This window comes from Eubalaena glacialis, chromosome 1 (assembly GCF_028564815.1).
Source record: "Eubalaena glacialis isolate mEubGla1 chromosome 1, mEubGla1.1.hap2.+ XY, whole genome shotgun sequence".
In the NCBI taxonomy this organism is placed as follows: Eukaryota; Metazoa; Chordata; class Mammalia; order Artiodactyla; family Balaenidae; genus Eubalaena; species Eubalaena glacialis.
The window spans coordinates 24,483,176-24,509,292 of NC_083716.1; the positions used below are offsets into that span (position 1 = coordinate 24,483,176).

Here is a 26,117-nt window from a genome sequence, read left to right on the forward strand (position 1 = left end):
GGCCAGTCCAGTTACACAGAGAACTCAGCAGGCCTAGGATGCCTGTTCCCTCAATGAAAAAGAGGCCACAAGAGGGTGAACACCTAGGGAGGGTGAGGGGCTGCAGAGGCAAAGCTGTGAACCATCACAAGTATTCATATTGGATGTGCAGCGAAAACAATCTTCCCACTGCAGAATGTGGCTGCCTGTTAAATATCTTCCAATGGAAGAGTGGAAATACTATTCATTTGTAGCTCAGTAGGATATTAAAATAAAAAACAAAAACAAAAACCCCACTTTTTCCCTACAATAGCTCTGCCCAAGCAGAGACTAGAGAAAGATTACGCTAGGCTACTTAGCCACTCTTGTGCTCTCCCTGCAAACTAAAATTGCTAAAGCAGTTGGGGTTATGAATGAGAGCATAATCTGCCTGTTAACCAGGTATCAAATGAGTGAAAAGGTCACATATAAAAGAGTTTTCACGTCAGTCTGATTCTCAGGGCACGAGTTTGATGGCCCAGTCACTCCATGGTGTAAGATTCCTAGGTGACCTCTCTTGATGGCATTAGAACATCTGGAATTCATAAAGAAAATTTTATCTCTAGATGAAGCTTTTATGATTGATGCTAATGAATACTATGCCCCATGCCCTGTCTAACCCACAGGCACTGTGGGGCACTAAGGAGGAAATGGATAATCATGATAGCCCCTTATGATTCCCAATGCATTTTCACAGCCATTACATTGATCATCACTGTAGATGGTAGATTCTTCTCTAGCACACTTGGCAGAAATCTTTTCTGAATCACAGTGTTCTTCCCCACAAGTCCCTTCTAGGTTGCTACTTTCCGCCAACTGAAGGCGACATGGGAGAAGAAACCTAGCATTCGTGAAGGATCTATCCCTAGACATTTGAAAATCTCCAAATTATAGATAACAATATTTGGACAATATTTTGTCTGGTTAGCATGTTCACTCTATTTGTCTACATACCGCAAGATAAAAGTCTTTTATTTCAATGTCTTGTTTTTGGTATGACTGCCCTGCCCCCAGTGCATCCCCACCGTCCCTAATACCACTTCACCCTGTGGCAACCCTCCCAAAGAAGCAGCTGTAGGGCTTTGGGTTGTTGATTTGTTTTGTTTTTACCATGTCAGAAGAATTATGACTCCAGAAACAGTGAGGACAATAAAGTTAGGTTGAGATGTGGATTCTTGGCAGTAAATTAGACGCATTCGATGGTTATCAGATGTCCACACGCAAACAGTCTCACTGGGAATGGGATTCAAATTTGCATCCCAGAAAAATGACAAATCACTTATGTGTCACAGTCTTCAGAACTACTGGTAAACATAGTATTTAAAGACATAACTTACAAATTATAAATCTGAAATGGTGAAACAAAATTGCCAAGAGTCCAATTTTGAAAGGATTATATCTGGTCCTTTCAATAAGCATCTGAAACTGACAAGAAGAATATTGTTCCCATTGCATAGATGCGGAAACCAGAGCTTGGAGAGGCGCTCTCTCAACCAAAGCTGTGCTCTACACCCTGAGAAATGCACACTTTGTCTTTCCTCAAGGAGGTGCCTAGTCAATATTTCCACTCCTAACCCATACAAGCCATGTCTCTCCAACATAAGCGCTTTCAACAGCCATGAATTCTGTCATTGGGGGAAAAAAAAAAAGGTCTGTGTAAAATGAGCTCTTCCTCTGCAACTCCTATGGCACCTAAAAGAATAATCACAGCAATTATACATCAGAAATGGAGAAGTGATAATTACAAAAATGGAATTTTCAGCTTCCACTTGGCTAGCCAGCACAGGCACTAACTTTTATATTTCCCCATGGGGGCATATATGAAAGAAGCACAGAGTGGAGAAGAGGTGAAATACAATTGCCAGGGATTTATTCTTTCTGCTACACAAAGGAAGGGGGAAGGCAGATAGCAACTGGGACATTCTCTTCTTGCTCTTTGCAAAACAAAGGAAAATGCTGCCCTTCATCCACTTAATTTAATTTCCTTCAGAAACAATGACAAGTCCTATCCAGTCTACTGTACTTTCCTTCTCCGTCAACTTGACTTCCTAGTCGGCTAACTGCCTTACCATCTCAAGAGTTTGTTCCAGAAATAGCAGAGGGCTACTTTTTTCTTTTTGAGGGACTTCCGAGTGTTGGCACACTGAGAAACTGGTCCATCTTAGCTGAGCAAAAAGGCAGTAGTTATATAGCTAGAACATCAGAAAAACAAATATTTCCTTTTTCTGCCTTAGTCTATTGAAAAAGATCTTAATACAATTCTAAATACGACCAAATAATAATTGTAATAATAGTTACAGACCAAATAATAGTTGGTCTGAAAAGGGAAAAATAACTGGGAATAGCCAAGGTATTGAGTCAAAAGCAGTGATCCCAATTCCCTTTTTTCTCCCAGTACTTTGTGTATAATATGACACAGTTGATTTTCACAGTGTGCTTCAGCAATCATCATTTTAATTCTGGACAAAGTTCTATAGGTGCAGAGGGGACTGGGTGAAAACGCTGCTTCCAAAGATGTTGGTATGGTTGTATATACATACAGGGATACATATACCTACATGACCACCACCCACACACACACCACCCCCACCTTGTGGAAGGCATAAATGGCCATCTCGTGACTTCTTAAGGGAACTGACTAAAGTATTTAAAATGAGACATGGAAGAGGTACTACTTTCAAATACTGTTAATTTTTTTCTGTTTTTAATTAAGCACATAATTAAGCATATTATACACTTTGGTGTATGCTTCCTACATATATTTGGCCACCATTTCTGCCGAAATGAAAGCGAGATACAACTAAGAAGCATTTCATAGAGCAAGGAAGAGTAAAAGGTAAAATTATACCAAACCAAGTTTACTTTGCTACAACCAAGGTAACAACAGTATGCATGTATTAAAAAAATACCAATTAATAACAACACTTGCCCCTTGTACAAGAGTAAATCTGTTCTCCCTGATAATACCAACTAAAATTTACAACATAATATATAGTTAATGAAGTATTTTTCAATTAAAAAAAAGAATGGCATTTTCTGATTGGGGGAAGGGCTAATTCCCCATCTTAAACACATATTCACTCTTAAAAGAGTTTTTCAAAATGTGCTCCACAGAAGTGGCTCTGAAGGATTCAGGTGTGATGTGAGAAAGGGATTCTGGAGTGAAATGAGTTTGGGAATCAGTGACTTTGTGTTTGGCAGCTTCCCTCCCTCTGGGCTTCTCCAGAGTCTTCAATATCCTAACATGAATCCTGAGTCTCCAGGAGGGCAGAGTTAGATAACCGTTACCTAAAATTATGTGACCACAGAAACGCCTTTGGAAGGAGAAGCACCGTGCGGAACTAGTGTTCTTCAGACTATGTTTTCGGAACACTGCTTTTAGAATAGGTTCATAAAATATCTACTTTTTCCAAAAAGAAGGGAGACTAGTACATAGCTAAGAGCACCTCATCATGACCTTCTCATGGAGCTCTCCAGCCCAGGGTTTCTCACTTTAATATGCACATTAAATCATCAGGGATTATGCTACATGCAGAGTCTTGCTCAGGAAGTCTTAGTGGGGCCTGAGATTGTGCGCTTCTAACAAGTTCCCAGGTGATGCTGATGCTGCTGGTCTGTGAACCAAACTCTGAGTAGCAAAGGGCTAGGAAACACATGACTTCAAATGCTGAAGGTGGGGCTTCCCTGGTGGCGCAGTGGTTGAGAATCTGCCTGCTAATGCAGGGGACACGGGTTTGAGCCCTGGTCTGGGAAGATCCCACATGCCGCGGAGCAACTGGGCCCGTGAGCCACAACTACTGAGCCTGCGCGTCTGGAGCCTGTGCTCCGCAACAAGAGAGGCCGCGATAGTGAGAGGCCTGCGCACCGCGATGAAGAGTGGCCCCCACTTGCCACAACTAGAGAAAGCCCTCGCACAGAAATGAAGACCCAACACAGCCAAAAATAAATTAATTAATTAATTTAAAAAAAAAATGCTGAAGGTGTCCAGGAACTGTCCAGAGTGCTTTGTTGTCTGATAATTCCTTACCCAAGAGGGTGGTGAGACTGAGGATGGGGCTTACCAGTAAAACCTGTTGGGTGTGATGCGTTCATGCATGAGTTGCCACCGTCTCCCAAAGTCCATGGAGCTGTAGAGCTGCAAAACAAGGAAGTGAGGAGAGCATAAGCATCAAGGAACACTGTTTAACAGAAATGCACGTGTCACCCTTCTGGAGATGAACATTCCAACCCATCAGAGTGCCTAATGCACTCAAGTAGGCATCCATTCTATCCAAATATATGAATATGACTGCGCTATGCTTATCATGGGGTCTTCTAACTCAATATACATCCAAACAACTGACGCTTTGGAGCTGAGTGTAAAACCATTTCTGATGCCATCCATGTCTCTCCTTTAGGGATAAAGCCTTTAGTAAATTATATCTTCCTTTTTTCTTCAAATTCCAAGAAGTCTTTAGCTACATCTAAAACAGTTCAGCAACACTGAATATTTTAAAATATTTATTGAACAGCTCTTACATGAAAGGTACTCTGGTGGATATGAAGATAAGGAAGAGGTACATTCTGTGCTCATAGGAAATGTAACACTCATAGGTAAAAATGCTCATCAGCTGATATCTGAGCCAATATTAAATCAAAATATTGTGCTCTTTCAGTTTTATCTCTTAGTGTTAAATATAATATAATCTAAATGAAATGGTCTCTTCGATGCCACTAAGATACCAGGCTCATTCACACTCTCATGACTTTGTAAGATGGCAAGGATAAGACTACTCTTGTGCCTAAGTGAAAATCACCTATCCGTGCAGGGCCAGCACAAGTGTGGCTTCCTCCACAAAGCCTTTTCTGACCTCTGGTCCACTCACTGTTCTTCCTTCTCAATTCACTCATCATTTGTTTCCACTGAGCACTTATCATGGGATAAAATATGTTTGTGTGTTTCAGATTTGTCTGTATTATTTAGTTGTATTTATACTCCCTGAATACATACAGTGTTCACTAAATATCTGTTTCCTAAATCAGTAATTAAAACAGGCAATAAAGATGGACAGAAACTCATGGAATGAGAAAAAACCCAGAAGAGCCCCAGGACTTTGGAAAAATAAAAGAAGAACCCTCTGAGAGGCCAAACGACACAGATTCCACATTCTCTTATTTTATGAATGCAGAGTCTGAAGCCTTTGTAACACATAAGGGAAAACCCAGCATCCCTTTAAGAGACTAGCCAGGAGTGTGGCTAGTTTATTTTTAATTGAATGCCTAGAAGTACAATATGTGAATCAGACTGATGATAATAATAATATAATTAGTAATAATAAATATTATTATCATCATCATTATTGTTATTAATGTTTGACTGTGTTGCTCTTTCACATACATTTCAGCCTTACAAGGACACTGAAGAGAAGGCAAGACAGTTATTACTAATGGAAACCCCTGCTCTCAAGCATTCTCTCATCCACCCAGACAGTTAACCAATCCCTCCCTGCTGGCATCACTGTGTTTACTATCAGCCTGCAAGAAGGGGTTCACAGTTAGCCATTACTGGTTGGCACACCTCTCCGCCCCACTAGACTGAGAGTCATAAGACGGGCAGAGATCATGCCTTATTCACCTTTGTGCGTCCGTGGTTATACAACGCCTGGCATATAACAGAGGAGCACACAAAACTCCTATTTCACATTTAATGAGACTCAGTCTTGAAGAAGTTACAGTTTTGTCAAATGAACTAGGATTTAGGTTTTCTGAGGCCCTAGCCACCATCTCCTTCTATGGAATCACGGTGCCTAGTTTATAATGAGAATTCCATCATGTTTATATTTTTCCACAAATGTTTACAACTGGAAAAACTGAGCAAGGCAGAAGTAGGTGGTCCTCAAGTTTATAGAAATGGGGTCAGGTGAAGGATATCCCTGTAACCACATCCCCAGTAACTGCTTACCCACAGTGCTCTCCAGCGCACCACACCCAGGTAACGTTTCCATCTGTAAGTTTTGAGTCCATAATCTTACAATGCACACAGAAATAATTTTTGTATGAACTTATGGTAATCTCAAAAAAGCTTTGGGGGGCTTGGAGAAGTTTGGTCCCATTTCAGTTTCATTCAGGAAATATTACTGAACATTGGCACCATGAATGAACTACATTTTTTAAAGTCTCTTTTTTTGTCCAGTAAATAACAGATATGTTTGTGTGTGGTCATATATATACATATATATATATATGTATATATACACACATACATATAACTCAAAATAGTCTAAAAGGTAGTTAAAGAGATATATTAGCATTTCTATTTTATAGATGAAGACATCAATGCTCAGTTCTACAAAGTGACTATAGCAGCCGTATGGAAAACCAGGATGTCTATGCTGATTTACCAGATGCCAGGTTTATACTACACCACACCAGCTCCACCAACTCCACTAATTCTCACAGTATTTATTCAAACCAGGCTCTTACTCCATGAGTAAGTACCAACTACTATGTGTGTCCAACTCTGCACATGGGAAAAATAGGCAAAACTACTCTGACCCTCAAATATCCATACAGGTCCACCACATCAAACGGGAAAATGGGGCAAAGGCTAAGGCTCTAGACGGTGAGAGATGGGAAAGATAAACTGGGGTAAAAATGGAACAATGAAGCTTATTGAAGAAATATATTTTGAGCTAGGCCTTTAGAAATAGGTGGTGTGGCCCAGAGAGAAAGTGGATCGAGATTTTCCTGGGTGGAAGAGACAATGAGAAGAAAGGTGTCAATATGGCTAAGGTCTTGAGCTTGGTTCTGGGGGAGCTTTTAAGAGAAAGGAGGGATGTGATAACAGTTGCTGGCCAAAAGCAGGTGGAGGTTGTCTGTCTGTCTCCCTATTCATGCATCCATCTATCTATTTGTGGATGTTTTTATATCTCTCTGTATGTGTATTTAGATTGGAGAGCGGCTTGGGAGGAAGGAGAGGGTTTGTGAGGACCAGACCATCCCATTGGGAAGAATATATCCACATAATTTATCGCAAGAACTGAGTATTCCATGCAGGGTTTTAAGAAATGGATCACTTTCTTTCCCATGGCATATGCTGAGACTTAAGACAGATGTTTCTCAATTAAATATAGGAGAGACTTCGGTTGGTGCCTTCTATAACCCAAAGATATCAATCAGACTCTCTGTCGGCCCTGCTTCCAATCAGAGCAAACAGAACCCCAAATTCCTTCAAATAAAACCCAGCACAATTGTGTCTTCCTCTGCTGCAACTCTAGCAACAGGTCAGGCAAAAACCTTGAGAGTCACACCGACCCCTGAATCCCCCAGGGAAATCATCAGACCCTCCATCATGGAGGATGCTTGTCGTGGCAGAACGCCACCCACCACAGCTCCTGCTCGGGCGTACTGCTGGGAGAAGCATGGCTCCTCTCATCCCATGCACTTCCCAACAGAAACAACTAGAGCTCAGTGCCGATCTACTCATCTAAGCCTGTTCTACTTCCTGCCTCCCTGTCTCTGGTTTTGCTTTTTCAGCTTTTCAGTTTGACTGATGAGAGAAAAATCAAATTGAATTCTCTGCCTGGAGGCTGATTCAGATGAACAGAAAGAGCAGGCTCCTATTCATTAAGGGCCTTGGGTTAGCTACCTTGTCTCTCAATCTACAGTAAGTTGCTGAGTCTGAAATGAATTGTATTCTCCCACAAGCTGAATCTTTGCAGCCTCTCCATCCATCCATTCATTCATTCATTCATTCACTAAAAGTGTATCAAACAACTACTATGCTTTAAGCACTGAACTAAGTGCTGGGATTACAAAGGTTAAAAATACCATGGATAAGTAAAAGACAGAAATCCAGACAATTACACTGCCATGCATTATATGTCATAATATTAATACTGTTTATCTCTGCAATGGTAAGATTGTGGGCAATTGATATTTTCTTCTTTCGGTTATTGGGATTTTTAAAAAATTATTGTGAACATGTATTACTTTAGTAATTTAAAAAATGAAAGCTCTGACACTGAAATAGAAACAAAGCACATAGGCAATCACTCAATAGAAAGTGCTAGAAGATTGTTTAATGGTATGAAAATGCTCATTATATATTATTTATTTAAAAATATGTTACAAACCATGCATATATTGATGCTGATTTTATTTAAAGTATTGTATAACTTGAAATATATTAGAAGAGAATATGTCAAAATATTAGTAGTGGTTATCTCTGAATTGTGGAATGATGGGTAATTTATATACTTTTTAAAGCTTCCCATTATTTTTACATTTCTTTACAATAGATATATATTATACTTCAATAGTAATAGTAGCCTATGGTTTATTCTATTTATATTTATGTAACAATAATTTTCTTTTTATAATGTACATGTTGTATTTATCTATCTTTTAAAAGACCAAGAATTAAACTTGCAATTTTTCCATTGGGGAACTGGAATTAGACAAAGCAACATGGGACTTTCCATAAAATGGTGTTTCACAGAGGTTATTATCATGGATAGTGGTGAATCCTTCCTTGGACAGAAAATGTATTAGCTCACGCAGTGTTTATATAGTCCTGCATGGCTTCAACCCAAAGTGTTTCATGCACCATTAAAATAAAATGTATTTTCCAAACAATAAACATGTTTAAAACATTTCTTGTTTACACAAAGTTACACATGAGACGGTGTTCTCCTCCATATACTGCCTTATGATGTCCCCTCCCTTCAAGGATGTCATTCTTGGACTTTTACCAAAGAACAATCCAGATCCCCTTCTCTCCCTTCTTCCACTATATGTCATGGTCTCATCTCTCTTAACAAGCACATATTCAGTAGTGACATGCACACGCAGCACCCTAAATGAATCATCGGAACAGCTGGAGAATATGAAAGAGCACGCTCTTTTCCTTATTGATTCAGTTATTCGTTCCTTAATTATATCAGCCTGCCAGGGAAAAGCATCTGATAGCTGAAAAACTAAAGAGGCAATTTAATCAATGTAATACTCCACAGGAAGAACAACAAGTTGTATCTAGAAAGCTTAAGTTCAAAGAATAATACGACTGAATTAGGAGGTTATGGGTTGAATTATGCCCCAACCCCCCAAAAAAGATCTGTCAAAGTCCTAACTCCCAGTATCTCAGAATGTGACCTTATTTGGAAATAAGGTCTTTGCAGATGTAATCAAGTTAAAATAAGGTCAGGATGGGCCTTAATCCAATATGATTGATATCGTCATAAGGAGAAATTTGGACACATAGACAGACACAGAGGGAAGACAATGAGAAGACACCCAGAGAGAAGGCCATGTGAAGACAAAGAATTTTAGTGATGTATCTACAAGCCAAGGGATGTCAAAGACTTCTGGCAAATCACCAAAAGCTAAGAAGAATCGAAGCTTCCCCTATAGGTTTTAGAGGGAGCATGGTCCTGCTAACACCTTCATTTTAGACTTCTAGCCTCCAGAATGGTGGGACAATGGAATTCTATTGTTCCAAGTCATCCAGTTTGTGACACTTCATTATAGCAGCCCTAGGAAACTAATATAGGCATCTTACGCTTGTTACCAGGAGTAATAATGACAGATCTGGCTACATTTTTCTGTTGTTTTCTTGTCTCCACTCCTAGGCATTTAGTTGTAAGGCCAGAAGTCTTGTTTAGGGCCAGACTGTTGAATCTGTGGTTGAAAACCAAACTCTCATTTGCCTATATTTCTCTGTCCTGTGCATTTTTACCACATCCCTAAGGATGTTTTCTAAGAATAACTGTGAATTCATAAAGACCATATGGCAGTAACCAGACATAATCAGAAGGGGCAACAAACTATACATTTTATAGCAGCTTCTGGTATTCCAGCCAGATTCCCTAGAGCCAGCAGATCTCCCATGTAGAGGGAAGGACGGTTTGGAATACATTTATATAAAAGCTCTCCCCTGTAGGCAAATTCAAACTTAGTGTGTAACTGTCCTGATTTTTTGCTCAAAACCATGGAGTTTAGGTAGCATTCCACTGAACTATGGCCATGATGATCTTGGTCTTCCAAATAAAATGACACTGGTTTCTGCTCAAAATAAGGTCTCTGCTCCTTTTTTCTTGGTAGCCACAGAGCAAGTGGGAGGGCTTGGCTGGCTTTTGCAGGGTTGCAGGAAGAATCCCCTGGGTTGTGGCAATATTTGTGGTAGGCAGGAGAGAAACCAGGTCACACAGCAACAAAGAGTCCTTTCCAACCTGTGCCTCTGGCTCCTTCCTCAGATGTTCTCCAAAGAACTCCTTTCTTGATAACCAGGGGAAACAATTGCATCCAAGGTCCCTCTAAGCTCTGGAGATGTAGACAAGAACTTCTGTCCTCAGTAACCATTTTCCTTTGCCCTTAGGAGTTATAAGGCATCTACACCATAAAGATATTTATAAAAAGACATAGACAGTCACCTAGTTATGCCATCCTATTGGAGATGGCAACATTTTTCTTCCCTTCTTGAAGATTTCTAGCCAAGAAGGTTTTCCCTCTCTCAGATGGTTTACATCATCCGTTCCTTCATTTAACAAATATTGATCAAATGTCTATTAAGAACCAAGCGCTTGTTCTGTGGGTTTAGGATACATCAGTAAACCAAAAAGACAAAAAGTCTCTGCTGTCAGGGATTTTACGTTCTAGCTGAGATCAAGAACTCAAATGCCCTAAAGTTCATTGTGTGAATACGTGAGGGAGGGATAAGAAAAACAGTACCACTATTTGTATTCTTTAGATACAGGCTCATTTTGCTGGCACTTAATGCACTAAGGAAATTTCTTTGCTTATCCAAGAAGAAGATTTTTCCCATTTTTATTGAAACACTTGATAAAAGGCTATCTTTTATTTTCCTGCTTTTAATAGAGACATGAGTTCAAAAAATGTTTCACTTTCCTCTTAACTCTAAGAACAACACCATACAAGTCTGATAATGTTCGGCAGATGAAATTTCCCCATAATGCTGGGGAGAAGCAGGGAGCCCAGAGAGCTCATGCTCCATCGAAAAATGGGCTTAGCTGTTCCCTAGCAGGACAGGAGTGCTGAGCCAGTGTGGTCAGGCTTTAGAACTTTGAAGAGAACCTGGAAATTCTGATTTTTTATGGGAAATCTCCATATTTTTCAATTTTGGCGAAAACTGAAAAATTTAAAACATACTGCAGGGCAAATAAGATGTGTCTTAATCCAGATGGCCAAGTGCTGCCTGAGGACCACCAATTGGCGATCTGAATCCTAGCGTAGACCTACAACTGCCTGCAGGAGACAGTGGGACTATTTGACCTTGAAGTGAGATGGCCAGATTTAGCAAATAAAAATACAGAATGCTCAGGGAATTTGAATTTCAGATAAAAAATAAACAATTTTTTTGTGTAAGTGCATCCTGTGTAACAGTAAGGATAGGCCTATATTTTTAAAACGTTGTTATTTATCTGAAATTCAGATTTAATTACATGCCCTATATTTTATCTGGCAACCTTACCTTGAAGTCCCTCTCATTCCACCTCTAAAAGTCTGAATTATAAGATGCAGCGCCTTATATTGGGCTTCTTTACTCTTTGACATCGATGCCACCAAGTGGATAAAAGAATCTCAAAATTACCGTAAATACTCCCTGTAATCAATTAAGTCAAACCATTTCACTCCATCTATTTAATGTTAATTGAGCACTAGCATGTGCTAAGCTCAGTACCAGGTATGATGATACAAAGGTGCAGAACACAAGGTTCCCTGATCTCTAGATGAGAAGACAGATGTGTCAACAGGTAAGTGCAACACGACACAAGGAAGCCCCTGCCAACAGAGGCAGAGGAGGGCTAGGAGAATTCAAAGGAAGGAGTGGTCAGGTCTGCTGGGCTTGGCACTGGGCCAGGGACTGAGTCAGAATGGATGAGTAGGAGCTGGCCTGACGGGTAAGTTCCCCCCAAAACATTGCAGCTAACAAAGGTGAAGATTTCTAGACATTAGAAAAGATGTTGGAAATAAAACAAACATTATCTCATCCTCCTACAAAAGTACAACTCATTTGGCCGTGGATCAGTGTACATTGGTCTAACTGTCATATCTCAAAGGAGGAAGAGCAGAGATGGAAAGGGGTCTGAATAAGTTCATGTAAAGGATTCAAGAGGAACAGGGGAAAACAACTCTGCAAGAGCATAGGTGTGAGGATAAAATGAAGACTTAAAGATGCGCTGTGAGGGCTTCCCTGGTGGTGCAGTGGTTGAGAATCTGCCTGCCAATGCAGGGGACACGGGTTCGAGCCCTGGTCTGGGAAGATCCCACATGCCGCGGAGCAACTAGGCCCGTGAGCCACAACTACTGAGCCTTCGCGTCTGGAGCCTGTGCTCCGCAACGGGAGAGACGGCGACAGTGAGAGGCCCACGCACCGCGATGAAGAGTGGCCCCCGCTCGCTACAGCTGGAGAAAGCCGTCGCACAGAAACGAAGACCCAACACAGCCAAAAATAAATAAATAAATCAATTAATTAATTAAAAAAAAAAAAGATGCACTGTGAGAGTGAAGGCTATGAAAGCAGAGAGGGGTAAGTAGATACACACTTGTTTATCAAGTTTCAAAATATCCTCCCTTGAAACCTAAAAGAGGCAAGATTACAACAGCAAAAATGAACGACTACTTTTAAAAGCAAGTTCATAAAATTCATTACTCTAAGAAGTCGGTGAGAAAAGCACAGGATATCCTATAACAGTTTAAGACTCAATGCTTCTCAAAGTTTTTCATCAAAACATCTCTAACAGCCAAAGGGAATAAAGCATCCCACCAGGAATCTGGAGGTTTGACCTTAAGCAGTCTGACGTTAGGGCAAACATTTTCAAGTCTCTAATTTTCACCAGAAAATTCCATGGATTAGTCTACTCTATATCTGTGCTTAGAATAAAAAAATAAATTTCTTCACAAATCTTCAAGTGAAATGGACCCTCCAGAAAGACACTCTATATCTATCATACTCTCTTTACACCACTGTCCCCGAGGGGTGCATTTTTGAGTCCCAATTTGAAGAGGGGGGAGTGACACCAAAAATGGCTGATGCATAATTAGGGACCAGGTGCTACTGATGGGGGTGACTCATTTAACTGTCTCAACTGTGTTTCCTGTAGGGTGACTACAAGTGGGGGTTGTGATCATTTCTTGGTGCCTATGACAATTGGAATCCTGGACTTGATATGAGGAGACACCCTTCGGCAGGGTTTTCATTTAATTTTATGACCAAGGGAGAGGAAAACATGTAGTTCTGGTGATACCATACTTGCAAGAAAGCAATTCCATTAGACCCTGTCTGCTAACATAGCAAGCCTTATTTTTGTCATGGCTTTTGTAGGATTCCTCAGGCTTATCCACCCGACTGTACCTCCAATTCAGAGGTCATATGTATATCTGAATAAGTAAAGCCTTTTATTTCCCAAGTCAGTGTTCTACTCCTTGCTAGAGGTGCTGGTGACTCTAAAGACCCATTTGAGAACACAAAGCATAGATGATGCTTGCGCCCAGATGCCCCAATGCCCACCCCACAGTAAAGATGCTTTCTTCCAATCGGGCACACAGAAACTGGCTCATAAGGATGTTCGTGTCTACACTCTGTCAAAGGGAGGACACCGTGCTCATTCCCCACCTGCCTTTTCCTCCAGGATTCTCTCCATCTACCTTATTTTCCAAGTTGCAGCCACACTAGCCTTCTTTAGCTTCTCAAACATGCCATGGACTCTCCAGTCCAAGGGCTTTTGCACACGCTGTCCCGTCTGCCTAAAATGCCCTTCTTCCACTCTGCACTTCTCCCTCTTTCCATGCATGTACTCAACTGCTGCTCCTGTGTCAGGTATCAGCAGAAATAACCCTTCCTAAGGGAAGCTCTTTGGTCACCTCCTGCCCCAGACAGCACCAGGTCCACCTGCCATCTGCTCTCATGGCTCTCTAGCCTCTTATTTCATAATATTCACCAAAATATGAAATTATATATTTGTGTAATTATATGATTGATGTCTGTCCTCCTTTCTAGATAGTAGTAATTGCCACTTTAATAGTCCCAAGTGTTTAACACAGTGCCAGGTCTGGAAGAATAGATGCTCAATAAATATGTCCTGAATGAATACATGATTATTCCATTTCAAGCCTTTCAAAGTTCTATTCCTTCCCTTCCCAAACTTGTCTAAATTCTACCCTTCTTTCAATATTAGTTCAAATTGTCTCCTGTCCATGAAGCCACACTTGGTCAAAAGAGACAAGATTATAAAAGGAAACCTACAGGACTACTTTTAAAAGCAAATTCATAAAAGAAGCTGGAGAGAAAGGAAGAGTATCCTATGAATAGTATCTCTTTTCTCATAATTAACACCAAGTGTCCAACCAGACTCCAGTAACAGGTTTCTCTTATAAGCTCTCAAATTGCTTTTATTTAATTCATCCAACCATTAATCTGGTCATGTAATTCACTTATGTATCAAAACTTCAGGTAATCTCTTCAGATAGATTAGGGGCCCCTGGTTGAGAGAATCCCATCTGAAATCTTGATCCCTTCAAAGAAACTTCCACTGAGCTGCTCGACAACACGGAATCAGAGAATTATAAACTTTTATAGCTGAGAGTGTCCTTAGAGGTAATCTGGAAAATTCTTTTTACACATGGGGTATCTAAGGCTCAGAGAACCTAAGTGACTTGCCTAGTATCACACAGCTAGTTAATTGTGGAGCTAGAATTCAAACCCAGCGTCTTGATTCCCACCTCAATGCTCTTGTAACTGTGCTGTATTGTCGTTTTTTGTTAATTGCTTGATTCTAAAAGAAAAACAAGTTAATATAACCTCACAGGAATAATGGCTCATTTGGGTATACCATACATGAATAACACCGTGCCTTGAATCTCTTCAGCACTTTTATTTACAAATCATTTTCACAATTCATTTTATCCTCTTTCATGCTGAAGAGTTTCTGAGCTAACAGACACATGAGACAATCTTACAAACAATTCACACAGTATTTACCAAAATCCATTCTTTTGTCTCCACAGTCCTATTCTCTTGGCCATTTTCCTTTGCAATCAGATTCTATTCATTTTTATTCATTATGATTCAGAAGCATCTCATTTTAAGCAGTACCCTTTGAACACAAATGTTGGTATTCCTCCATAAGCTGACTTTATTTGTTCTGACCCACACCTCTCCCCCTGTACCTGTGATCTCTCTCCTTCATGGTTTTGGTTTCACATCACCTCCTACTATTAATATCCACTTTATCACCTACTTTACTGGCTTTTCACTGCATTCAATTTGTCTTTAACTCTTTTCCAAGTTCAAATTTGTTTTTCTTTCCCCCAAAACCTGAATCTAAAAGAGATGGAAAGAACTTAATTTTTTTTTAGTTTTAGGTCATTTATTTAATGTAAATTACTATCTTTAAGTATCAAAACAATAATACCTGCCTTTAATTTGGAAGAAATGAAGACTTTATTATACCCACCATATGAAACACCATTTGAAATATATCTCCAGGTGGACTATTTAAACATGCTCATGATTTTAGTATTAATATGTGGCCAGAAACTCTAAGAATTCATTCAAATTCAAGGCATTAAAGGGGAAAAAACAGTGTATACTTCAAAGTCTATTCTTTCAGAAAAATAAAAATAAAGACAAAAAGAAACTTACATTTATGGAAGATCTGCCCCTGACAGGTATTTCTGTATATAGTTTAACTGACTCAAAATAAACACTTTTTGATGGTTATTTCTGTCCACACTTCTTGGAGAAGAACACTGAGGACTTGATCAAGATCCCAAAGCAAACTCCAAGACATCTGATTCCAAAACCAGTGTTCATTCCAAAATATCTGCTGCCATTGAAAAATGAGTGTTATCAAGGAAACGACCTGAATTGTAAGGGAGCTCAAACTATAATATCCTAGAAAAGTTGTCAAAACTTGAGGTTGTGGCATGGAAAACTGACCAAGGAGCAAAGAGGTTTATAACTGTTTTCAAACATGGGAAAAAGTTGTTCTGTGGAACGACAATGAGACATTCTCCTCCTGCATCAAAGGACAGAGCAGGACCAAAAGGTGATCTAGACAGAAGTAAATGTTGTCTTGACATAAGAAATAATATTCTAATGGAAAGAACTCCCCAAGGCTGGAAGAAGCTTTCTTGCATGGCAACAAGTTCTCCAGGGAGTTACTGGATGTGCTTAAGTAGAAAATGGATGAGCACTTTGATTAAGGTGATACCACCAGGAAATTAAAGCGTCAGATAGGGTTTAAGCCAATGAGTTCTTAGGTCCCTTTAGATACATGATTTTTGATTCTTAATCCAAGAGCAATAATCCTAGGAAGAGAACCCAAGAGAATATTCACTAATCATGCTCCCTAAACATTTGTAAAAGCTGGCAGAGGAATTTTTTTCAAAGGCACTCAAATGTTGTTGGAAAGGCCAGGACTCCATGTGGCAGCTTTGATGGATTCCTTCAGCCTCCCTGTATCTAAGACCTTTGCAAAAGGATTTTCAGCTCCTCCCTTCAACAGCTAGAATTTATTTCTTCACCCCTTGTTTGGGTGTCAGAATGGAGTAGAAGCATCCCAGTCCTGAGTGTAGTCCCTCAGAAGCCTTGGACACTTCCAATCTTTCAGAATGCTGTCACCCAGGGTGAACAAACCTGGGCTAGCCTGCTGGAGGATGAAGGACCACATGGAAGAGAACCCAGCCTACAGCCATCTCAGACCATCATACAGCCAGCTGAGTTCTAACTAGAAAAGCGAGCCCAGACAAGATCAACACAGCTGCCAACCCAGCCACAGCTGACCACAGACACATGAATGAATCTAGCCGAGACCAGAAAAATCACCCAACTAATCCACAGAGTTGTGAGCCATAATGAAGGTTTATTGTTGTAAGTGTCTAAGTATAGGGACAGTTGGTTACACAGCATTAGCTAGCTGCTACACAGACCTTAGATACAAGTCTTGGCTCTATCACTGGCCTAACTGAGCTGTTTTGAGGAAGACTTTAAATTCTTCAATCTCAGTCTTCTTATCTAAGTATGATGAAGGGCTTTCTCCACAATAGTGGCTCTCAAATATCAAAGTTATTCAGATGTCTTGTTAAAAATGTATATTTCAGGCCCTCCTCTAGAAATTCTGATTTGGAAGGTCAAGAGTGGAGCCCAGAAATATGCATTTTGACAAGATATCAGATGATTCTAATGTAAATGCAGAGGAACCACACATGGAGAAACTCTGTTCTAGATCATTCTTATGGAAGCTTGGACATCTATAACTAAGCTCATCATCCTGTCTTCAGTCAATCTCTACCTTCATCACAGGTAGAGGATGCCCAGCTGAATATTTGGAGCTCCTTAGAGATGGGGGTGTCACAGATACTCTAAGGCCCAGTAGAGAAGAGTGACTTGCCCTTAAGTCAGACAGCTTTTGGTTCTTAAGTCAGACAGCTTTTGGCTCCTGGGAAACCCGCTCCTAGCTTCATCCCAGAAACCACAGCTTGGGAAAAGAAGATAGGCAGACTGCTTCCACTCAAAAAGATTCTGTCCAACTGCCAATGCTGGAACACGATTAAATAGCAAACAGCATAGCCTCAGCTAAAATGCACAGTAACAGCTGGACTGTATTCCCTGAAAGTACAATGCATTTATTACACAGATAATTAGATTCCCTCTAGATCCAGAAGTCATATGGTCTGTGCATTAAGCAAAGGGGACTTACCACAGCCTAGCCAACCCTTGCCCAAAGCGCACAGAAAATGCTGATCCCTGGGTTCTAAAATGGGGTGAGGAGGGAGCTGGGGTGAAGCCAGGAAGACAGCAACTTCTCTGATGTTCTTCTGTTCTTAGCTTTAGTGACCCAAGTCAGTGGTTCTCAACTCTGCATCACAGTTACCTAAAAGTTTCAAACAATACTGATACCTGGGCCCCATCTTAGAAAACTTAAATCAGAATCTCTAGGAATAGACTACTTGGGCATAGGTATTTTTAAAGGTCTCCAGGTAACTCTAATGTGCAGACAGGGCTGAGTACTACTGGTCTAAAACAGAGGTTGGCAGACTATGATCCACCTTTTTTCATAAAGAAAGTTTGATTGGAACCTAGCCATACTCATTCGTTTAGAGTTGAGTGTTGCAACGGAGATCATATGGCTAGCAAAGCCTAAAATACTATTCAGTCCTTTACAGAAAGTTTGCCGACCACTGCCCTTAGGTACTGGTCTTTAGCATCAGTTAAGAGGTCCCAACAGAGGAATTTTATCCTGAATGCCTCCTAGCTTGGTTACACACCCTTTTTACCTATTTCTCCAACACCAGGAGCCCACAAGTACATGATAATAATAATAACTAATGTCTAACGAGTACTTATTATACGTCAGGTACTAGATTAAGTGGTTTGCATCTTCGCCTTTAAACCCTACAACCACCCTGAGAGGAACTCTGGTTATCATCATCTTACAGAATGGAAAACTGAGCTTTGGAGAGGACTAAGTCACTTGTCTGAAAACACAGAGTAAGTGTAGAGATCAGATTTAAATCAGGCTGTCTGATTCCATGGCCTATGTGCTTAATAACCACACAAGCCAAGATTCACAACATGGAAACATGGAGCTTCTGAGCCAGATAGCAATGTGAGCTTGGGCAGGCTGCTTCCATGGGCAGGGGTAGGGGACTTCTAAGAATATCTACCATACAGGGCTGTGGTAAGATTAGGGGTAGCACAATGCCTACTAAAATGAAACTGTCTAGCAGACAAACTATTTTTTTGTCAGATTTTTCTTCTGGAGACATTCTTGACAATATTTCACTAATTATTTTCATCCATTTAATCACTCAGTAATTTAGTGAACACCTTACCTGAACCAGGCATGGTCCTATATTCTAAGGATACAGCAAAGAACAAGGTGCTAGAAAACACAGTTGTCAAAAAATATGTATATATATTTTAAAATATATTTCATTCACTTACTGCCCCTTTCTCCCACTACCATGTACACTCCATGAACTGAGGGGTCAGCAGCCTTTTGTGCTTGGGAACAGTAGACAGATCCCAGCACAATGCTTGCGGGCCACTGTAAATAGTGAAACCACCAAAGAAAAGCATAAAAATACAAAAAAACATGGCACAAAACAGACCATAAAAAAGACAGCTCTTTGTACCCTGAGAACTCAAACAAGAAGGCAGAGCATCGCCTTGTTCAGTCTCTGCTGGGAACATGCAAGTCAGGTGACTCAAATTTTTTGCCACTCAGCGCATGTTTGCAAATGTCCACAAAAACTTTCTGAGTACTGATTTGGGGGTTATAAGTGAACTTTAGCAAGTAGGTAAATTCGCAAATATGGAATCCTCAAATAATGAGCATCAACTGTATAATGTCATGCAAAGATAACTACTAAGAAGAAAATCAAAGCAGGATAAGGGGAAAAAGCAAGAGAAAGGGGTACTATTTTTGTGAAGGCGGTCAGTGAAGACCTCTTTGAATAGCTAACATGTGAGCAGAAACCTGAATGAAATGAAAGAGCAGGTGATGTGAACATCTGAAAAGTGACCTAGGAAGGAAGAAGAGCAAGGGCAAAGACCCCGAAGTGGGAGTGTAGTGGCATCTTGGAGGAACACTACAGGCCAGTGTAGCTGGAGCAGTGCACAGAGAGAGAAGCTTTGGGAGATGAAGTTAGAGAGAAATCAGGGAGGACTTCATGTACAAGGCATATCTGTCCTTGATAGGATCTGGGGTCTTCTATGCATGATGGAAGTGTATGGAGGCATCTGAAGATAAGTCTGCCACAATCTGATTTAAGTTTTAAAGATCACTTGCAGAAAGTAGGGGATCCACAGAGAAGGGATGATTGGGGTGGTCCAGGGAAAAGGGGTGGTGGCCTGCACTAGCCTGTGAATGGTGGAGTTGGGAAGGTGGAGGGATTGGCAAAATGTTCTGGAGGTAATGCCAATAAGATTTGGTGATGGAAGGGCTGTGAGATCTGAGAGTAAAAGAGGCATCGCAGACAACGCAAAGATTTTGGACTCTCACCAACTGCGTAGTGAAGGAAGATGAGAGAAATGATCATATTCAGGATATGTTTTGCAGGTAGACATGACAAGATTTGCTGCTGTACTCGAGTCGAGTTTGAGAGAAGGAGACAATTCCAAGATGTTGAGCCTTTAGAAAGGGGTGTCATTTACTATAATTCAAATCTGGGAAAATTAAGAGTGTGTGAGGGTATCAAGAGGTACATGCATTAACTTATTCTTCTTTGGATCTTTATGTGTGTGTGTGTGTGTCTGTGTGTGTGTGACAGAGAGAGAGAGAGAGAGAAAGAGAAAAGAGAAAATTATAAATAAGTAATAGGTACTCATCAAATGTGTATAAATTACCTATCGTGTATGCTCTGCTAAGTACTAGGGATAGGCAGAAACAAAACACAGCCGCCATGGAGGAGCCTGAAATCGAATGGCGGAAACAGACAAGTAAGCAGGTGATTATTTTATTTTTTTCAATACAGGTTCTGAAGCCAGAGAATGTCAGGCAATGCCCAGTGCAACACAGAAAGAACACTGGAGTGAGATCCAAATGTCCTAATCTGCAGAAACTCCAATTTCTCCAAAGAAAGACCTGAGAAAGAATGATTTTGCTGGTCTCATAAATACAGTCAAGAGTTTTCAGCACAGCTGTTGAATAAATCACTACTAGGTTCTCCTTGGGAAAAGGCTTCTGAGAAGGCTGGGCAGGCCAATAGCCGCCATGACATCAAGTGGCACACAAATGTCTCCTCGCTCAGAGGGTAGCCCTCAGCTCCCAGGACCGGCATCCCCATGTTCATTCATTCACCTGCTGAACTTGTCTGTAGATGTGCTTGCTGCTTTGAATGTGTAACCAAGAGCAACCCACGGGGAGAGAGACACCCACAAAACTCAAAGTCCTCAAGCAAGGGAAATACCTCCGCAGACAAACGAAACACAACTTCCTCCAAGGTTTGGGCAAGGACAAAATAGCTCTCTTGAGGAAAAGCCCTGCTGAAGGCAAGACACTTTTCCCTCTGAGTGCGTTTCTACCTTTCTCTCTGGTCCCAGCATTGACAGAGACCAAAGTGAAAAATAAGACACAATCCTTTTCCTTAGACTCCACAGTATAGCTGGTAGAGACCAGCATTTTCAAAAAGAACTTACTGTAGAAATCCAAGAGGGAAATAAACAAAGAAAATATAAAACTATGAAATTGTTGCACTCACACAGCAGAGCTTCCTGACCTCACGATAGATAATTACCAGGCACACAGGCCGTTTGTTACACATTCTGTCTGAAAGTTCTGCGTTCAGAAAAAGGCTCTGTTTAATGCTTAAGCAGGCAGCTCATACACACATATACATTTATACACACTCCTTGGCCGCCTCTTTTCTAGATAAATGCCTGGAGTTTCTACTCTAGTCTGGGGGAAAACGTATAGATATCAGGACTTTTGAAGCTCCCCTGGGCGAACAAGGCAAAACTCAGATTCCTTCCAGCATATAACAGCCAAGACACGGGTTGGGTGAAGACTTGATCCCCCTCTACTCCATTTCCCCTGCCCTTATTCCAACCTATTTCATGGAAACGTTGCATTTCAGGGCTGGCAGGGTCCCAAGGGATCAATGCCGGAGTCCCCTTTGAAGCCAGTAACCATGAGATGGGCTTATTACATCTTTGTCTGACAGCAAAGTGGCCCCTCAACCCTCCAATGGTGGCATTTCGTACTCAGAGAACAGTGAATGACAACCAACAGTCAAATGCATTCTCAGCTACATCAGTAGATACAAGAATGAGAAAGTGTGCGCAATGCCTTAAGGAAAATCAGGAAGACCGCCCACAAAGTCACACGAGGGGCTATTCAATGCGCTCTCACCCAGAGGTCAGTTCTATTGCCTATCACATAAGGAGTGTGAATCACCTATACATACAGATGCCCCCTTCTGCCATTTTCTTTTTGATTTAACATTATTGCACCAAGAACACTAAATTCCAGCAGTGTCCCCATGACAGAGTCAAACTACACAAGTCAAAATAATTAGGGGAAAGGGAGGCTGGCTTCTCCTTGAAGTGGAGACTTCCCAGCTCCTCGTCTGCCCAGGCAAGTGCATGGAAATCACTCTGCCTGGGAGCTCCTCCCCCCATTTCCAACTGGATTTTATGGTTTGCTAATTTCTTGCTATTTGTCCCCCACCCTCCCAGTCCTATCCCTGTCCAGCATTCATAATTTGGCCAGGAAACTTAGAATTTATTTTCTATTTCTTCCTCACTGCTTTGCTCAGCAGCTACAGAGATGCTTCAGACTGATTTTCCAACACCCCTACCGCCACTGTCCCCAGGCAAGGGACAAAAGTTCCTCTTGGACCCATCATTTGGATGTGCTCACTCTCTGTGGCATGATTTATAGAAAGGCAGCCTCAATTATGATTTCTCTTACTCTCTGCATTGATGAAATGCTGAAAATACAGAATTGCCAAGATGGCACGGTACACAGCCTCCAACTGAAACAGCTTTCTGCCGACAGCCCCAAGCACACACACACAAAAAAGCTGCAGCACCAAAAACAAAGACTCAATCCATCAGTGCCAATGACGGGAAGACCGGGGGCTGTTTTCCTCAGTCAGAAAAGTGGCCCCACCACCAATCTCTTCTCTCCAACTAACACTGGGAACTCTCTGCTCTTTCTTCTGGCTGTGAGCTTAGAGGCAGCCACTGATAGGGGCCAAGCAATTTCAGGAGTAGCAGCCAGCAGACAGGAATCAGGAGATTAAAAAAATAAATCTGCATATGTGCTTCTATTTCTAGCCCTTGTTTACTCACAGTAATAATAATAAAAAAATTAAACCAGTAACTGAAATAAAAACAACTAGACCCATTTATCTACTGGCTTTGGTTTCGCTTTTATTCTGTCGATTTGAAATTGGTGAGAACTCCAAAATAGTGTTTCACCCAACAGGAGAGTTTGTGGAAACAGCTTCTCCCAGTGCTCTTCTTACCAGGAGTGAGCCTGGCATGGGGGCGGGGGGGAGAGGACTTTTATAAGTGTCACTGGTTGGTAAAACAACGAGCATATTAAATACAATGTCACTCTTGGACTACCTTCCCACAGATGCTCTAATCTTTTTTTTTTTTTAAATCCTGTCTCTTCTAAAGTCTTTTTATTACAGACTTAATGATCTTCATGGCATCTTAGAAATAATTGTTTTAAAAGCTCTATGTTTAGAGAAAGTTCTCAAGGGAATTAACTGTCATTTTGGCTTGTCCATTCTACTTTCCATCCACTTCACCGTAGTCATCCTTGCAATGGCCTTTCTCCAACCTCCCAGGATGTCCAAAATGGTATTCTGCGTAAAATATCTAAGAGGTCATCTCTTGACAATTGGAATATGTTTTAGTGTCTTAATTATTTAAATTAAGACTTTTATAATTAATAGACTTTATTTTTTGGAGCAGTTTTAGGTTACAGAAAAATGGGTGGAAAGTACAGGTAGAGAATTCCCAGATAGCCTCTGTCTTCCCCACTATTATTAACATCTTGCAGTAGCTGGTACATTTGTTAGACTCAATAAGCTTATATTGATACATTATTATTAACTAAAGTCCACTGTTTTTACTCTTTGTGTACATTCTATGAGTCTTGACAAATGTAGAAGGAAGGATATGTATCCACCATTAACACACAATAGTTTCACTGCCCTTAGAAATCCTTTGTGCTCTACCTATTCAGCCCTCCTTTCTCACTAGTCCCTGGAAACCACTGGTCTTTCTACTGTCTCCATAGTTTTGCCTTTTCCAGAGTTTCATATAGTTGGAATCACACATTACATAGCTTACACAAATTGTCTTCTTTCACTTAGCATAAGCTTCTTCCAGGTCTTTTTGTGGAAGAATTGTTTTTCATTTGTCTGTTTGTTTGTTGGAACTAGTAGCCTGTAAACACAGAGCTGGGACTAGTAGCTTGGAAATTTTAAAATGGCTCCCAACTTTCTCTTCTCTTAACTGTAAGCTTTAAAGCAGATCAGGGACACCATGAAAAACTAATCAAACAAAAGCCTGGTGCTTCCTAATATTGTTAAGGGCAAATCCACAAAGACATATTTTATATTATCCAGTGCGTGTTTATAGATATGTCAAGTGAGTCAACTGAAATTATCCCATCTCAGGGAATATTATTACAATTATTCATTATTAAAATGAGAATGTGTCAGAGTTCAGGTGGAAAAATAAAAGAGTGCTTGAGCTCTGTGAAACAGCACAGAAAGATATTCATTCAATTGGTTGGTTAATTCTATTTTAGTGTACACACATGCTAATGGATCAAGCACCAGGCAATGGGTGTTACCTGAGAATGCAGCAACGACAAGGCTTTGGGCAACGCACTTTGGACGTGTGAATGTCTTGGACACACGCCCTGCACACTAGTCGCATATGATCTCCTGGGGGAATGTGTTGCTTGCAATAATTAACTCCAATGTTAGACATTATACGCTGGGGCAATGGAGGTACAGAGGATGAGTGTCGTAGGAGCTCAGACAAGGGAGGTGCTTTCTGACTGGCTGATATGTGAGCTGGTAGCTCTTCAGGAAGGGCAGAAGGTCATACATAAGCAAGGGTACAGTAACAGGACAGCATAAGGAGGAAGAGGGCAATGGTGACGATCAGGTGCCTCCCCTTTTTTTGGTGCAGGAGTCTCAACCTTGTAATCCAAGTCCAGCTTTTGTTACTTTGTGTGTGGGGTTTTGGGGGGGAAAGGGGGAGTTACTTTGGTTTATTTATTTGTTTGTTAAAATAGTTTTTTAATGAGTTTGAATAGCTTTAGGCAGGGCATGTCCACACCAATTTACTATAGTTATTTTTATGATCTGCCCATACTTAACGTGCATCTGAGATAAACCTGGGGTATAGGGTTTGCAGAGAGAATCAGAGGGTGATATGCCTATGACACAAACTGTGTAAAGGTTGAATTCTGTGTTTAAAAACTTGAACTTCCCCCTGACAGCAAGGGAGAGCCATAAAGTTTGGGCAACTTCATTTGGAAGACACTGTCTTATATGGTCAATATTTATGAGGCCCTTGACTTAAAAGATTCTCATTCCATAAAGAGTAAATCCCATATCCTGGACATCCAATGACAGGTAAGTATGGACAACCCCATGGATGACAATAACAGATCCAAGAAGCTTCCTGATGTAGCAGCAAGACCATGGATACAAGGTGTTTGAAACAAAACACTGGATTTTCCAAGGCAGCAGGTTTGGGCTCTGGTTAAGTCACTTGAGTTAAGTCATAAAGTATTAGAGGTCTTAGGCCTTGACATTTAAATATAAGTTGTTGGTGCTTCTGCAAAATTCAGGGAAGAGAAAGAGAAAGAAATGCATTTCTATGGTAACCAGTCCCCTTCTGATACAGAACAGAAAGATCATCTGTCACTTTTGTCAGGGGTAATGGGCTCCTGTATCAAGTTGATCTTTAATTTAGAAATAATTGCATTCCTTCATTTATTTGCTCTTTCACCCATTCAACAATGCCTATTGATGGTCTTCTGCATGCTGGATATTGTTCTGGGTGATGCAAAAGTAATAAAGTTGATAAGACAGATTAATTCTAGCATGGTTATTACATACAATACAGGACTGGGCATCTTTGAGCAAGGTAGAATAAGTGCTTGACACAGGATATGGCACAAAGTACACACCTGATAAATAGCTACCCTTAGTATTAGATGAAAGGAAGAAGGAATGTCAAGCCTCAGAAGGAGTGTGGCCACTTTTTGTTAGATGACTAAAGGAAGCACTTGGAAAAGTGGCATCTGATCATGGAAGTACATTAGCATGTGGGTTGGAGAGGTAAGAGAAGGGATGGAAAGTGGCAGAACAACAAATGTTTACAGAGATGAACACAACCCACATGTGTCTAGAACATGAAGGATATGAAGAGGAGAAGTAGAAATGGCAGGTACAGTCTAGAACGGAAATACTAACTAGAAGTATGAGCAATGGAGAACAACTGATTATTCTTTCATGTGGGAATGACATACCACTTCCTGTAGAATACCACAAACTGACTTCATGACACTCAACAGTTATCTTAATCTCTCTTCAGTTTTATTATCTGTAAAATG

At 40.7% G+C, this 26,117-nt stretch overlaps 1 protein-coding gene across 1 annotated transcript in view; it reads right to left on the reverse strand.

The window, feature by feature from the left end:
- The window catches only part of SORCS3 (sortilin related VPS10 domain containing receptor 3), a 596,683-nt gene that overhangs the window by 215,956 nt on the left and 354,610 nt on the right, over nucleotides 1–26,117 (reverse strand). The window contains exon 5 of the mRNA XM_061193540.1: nucleotides 4,080–4,153. Within this exon, the coding sequence (XP_061049523.1) occupies nucleotides 4,080–4,153 (74 nt within the window). The remainder of the gene's footprint in view (nucleotides 1–4,079; nucleotides 4,154–26,117) is intronic.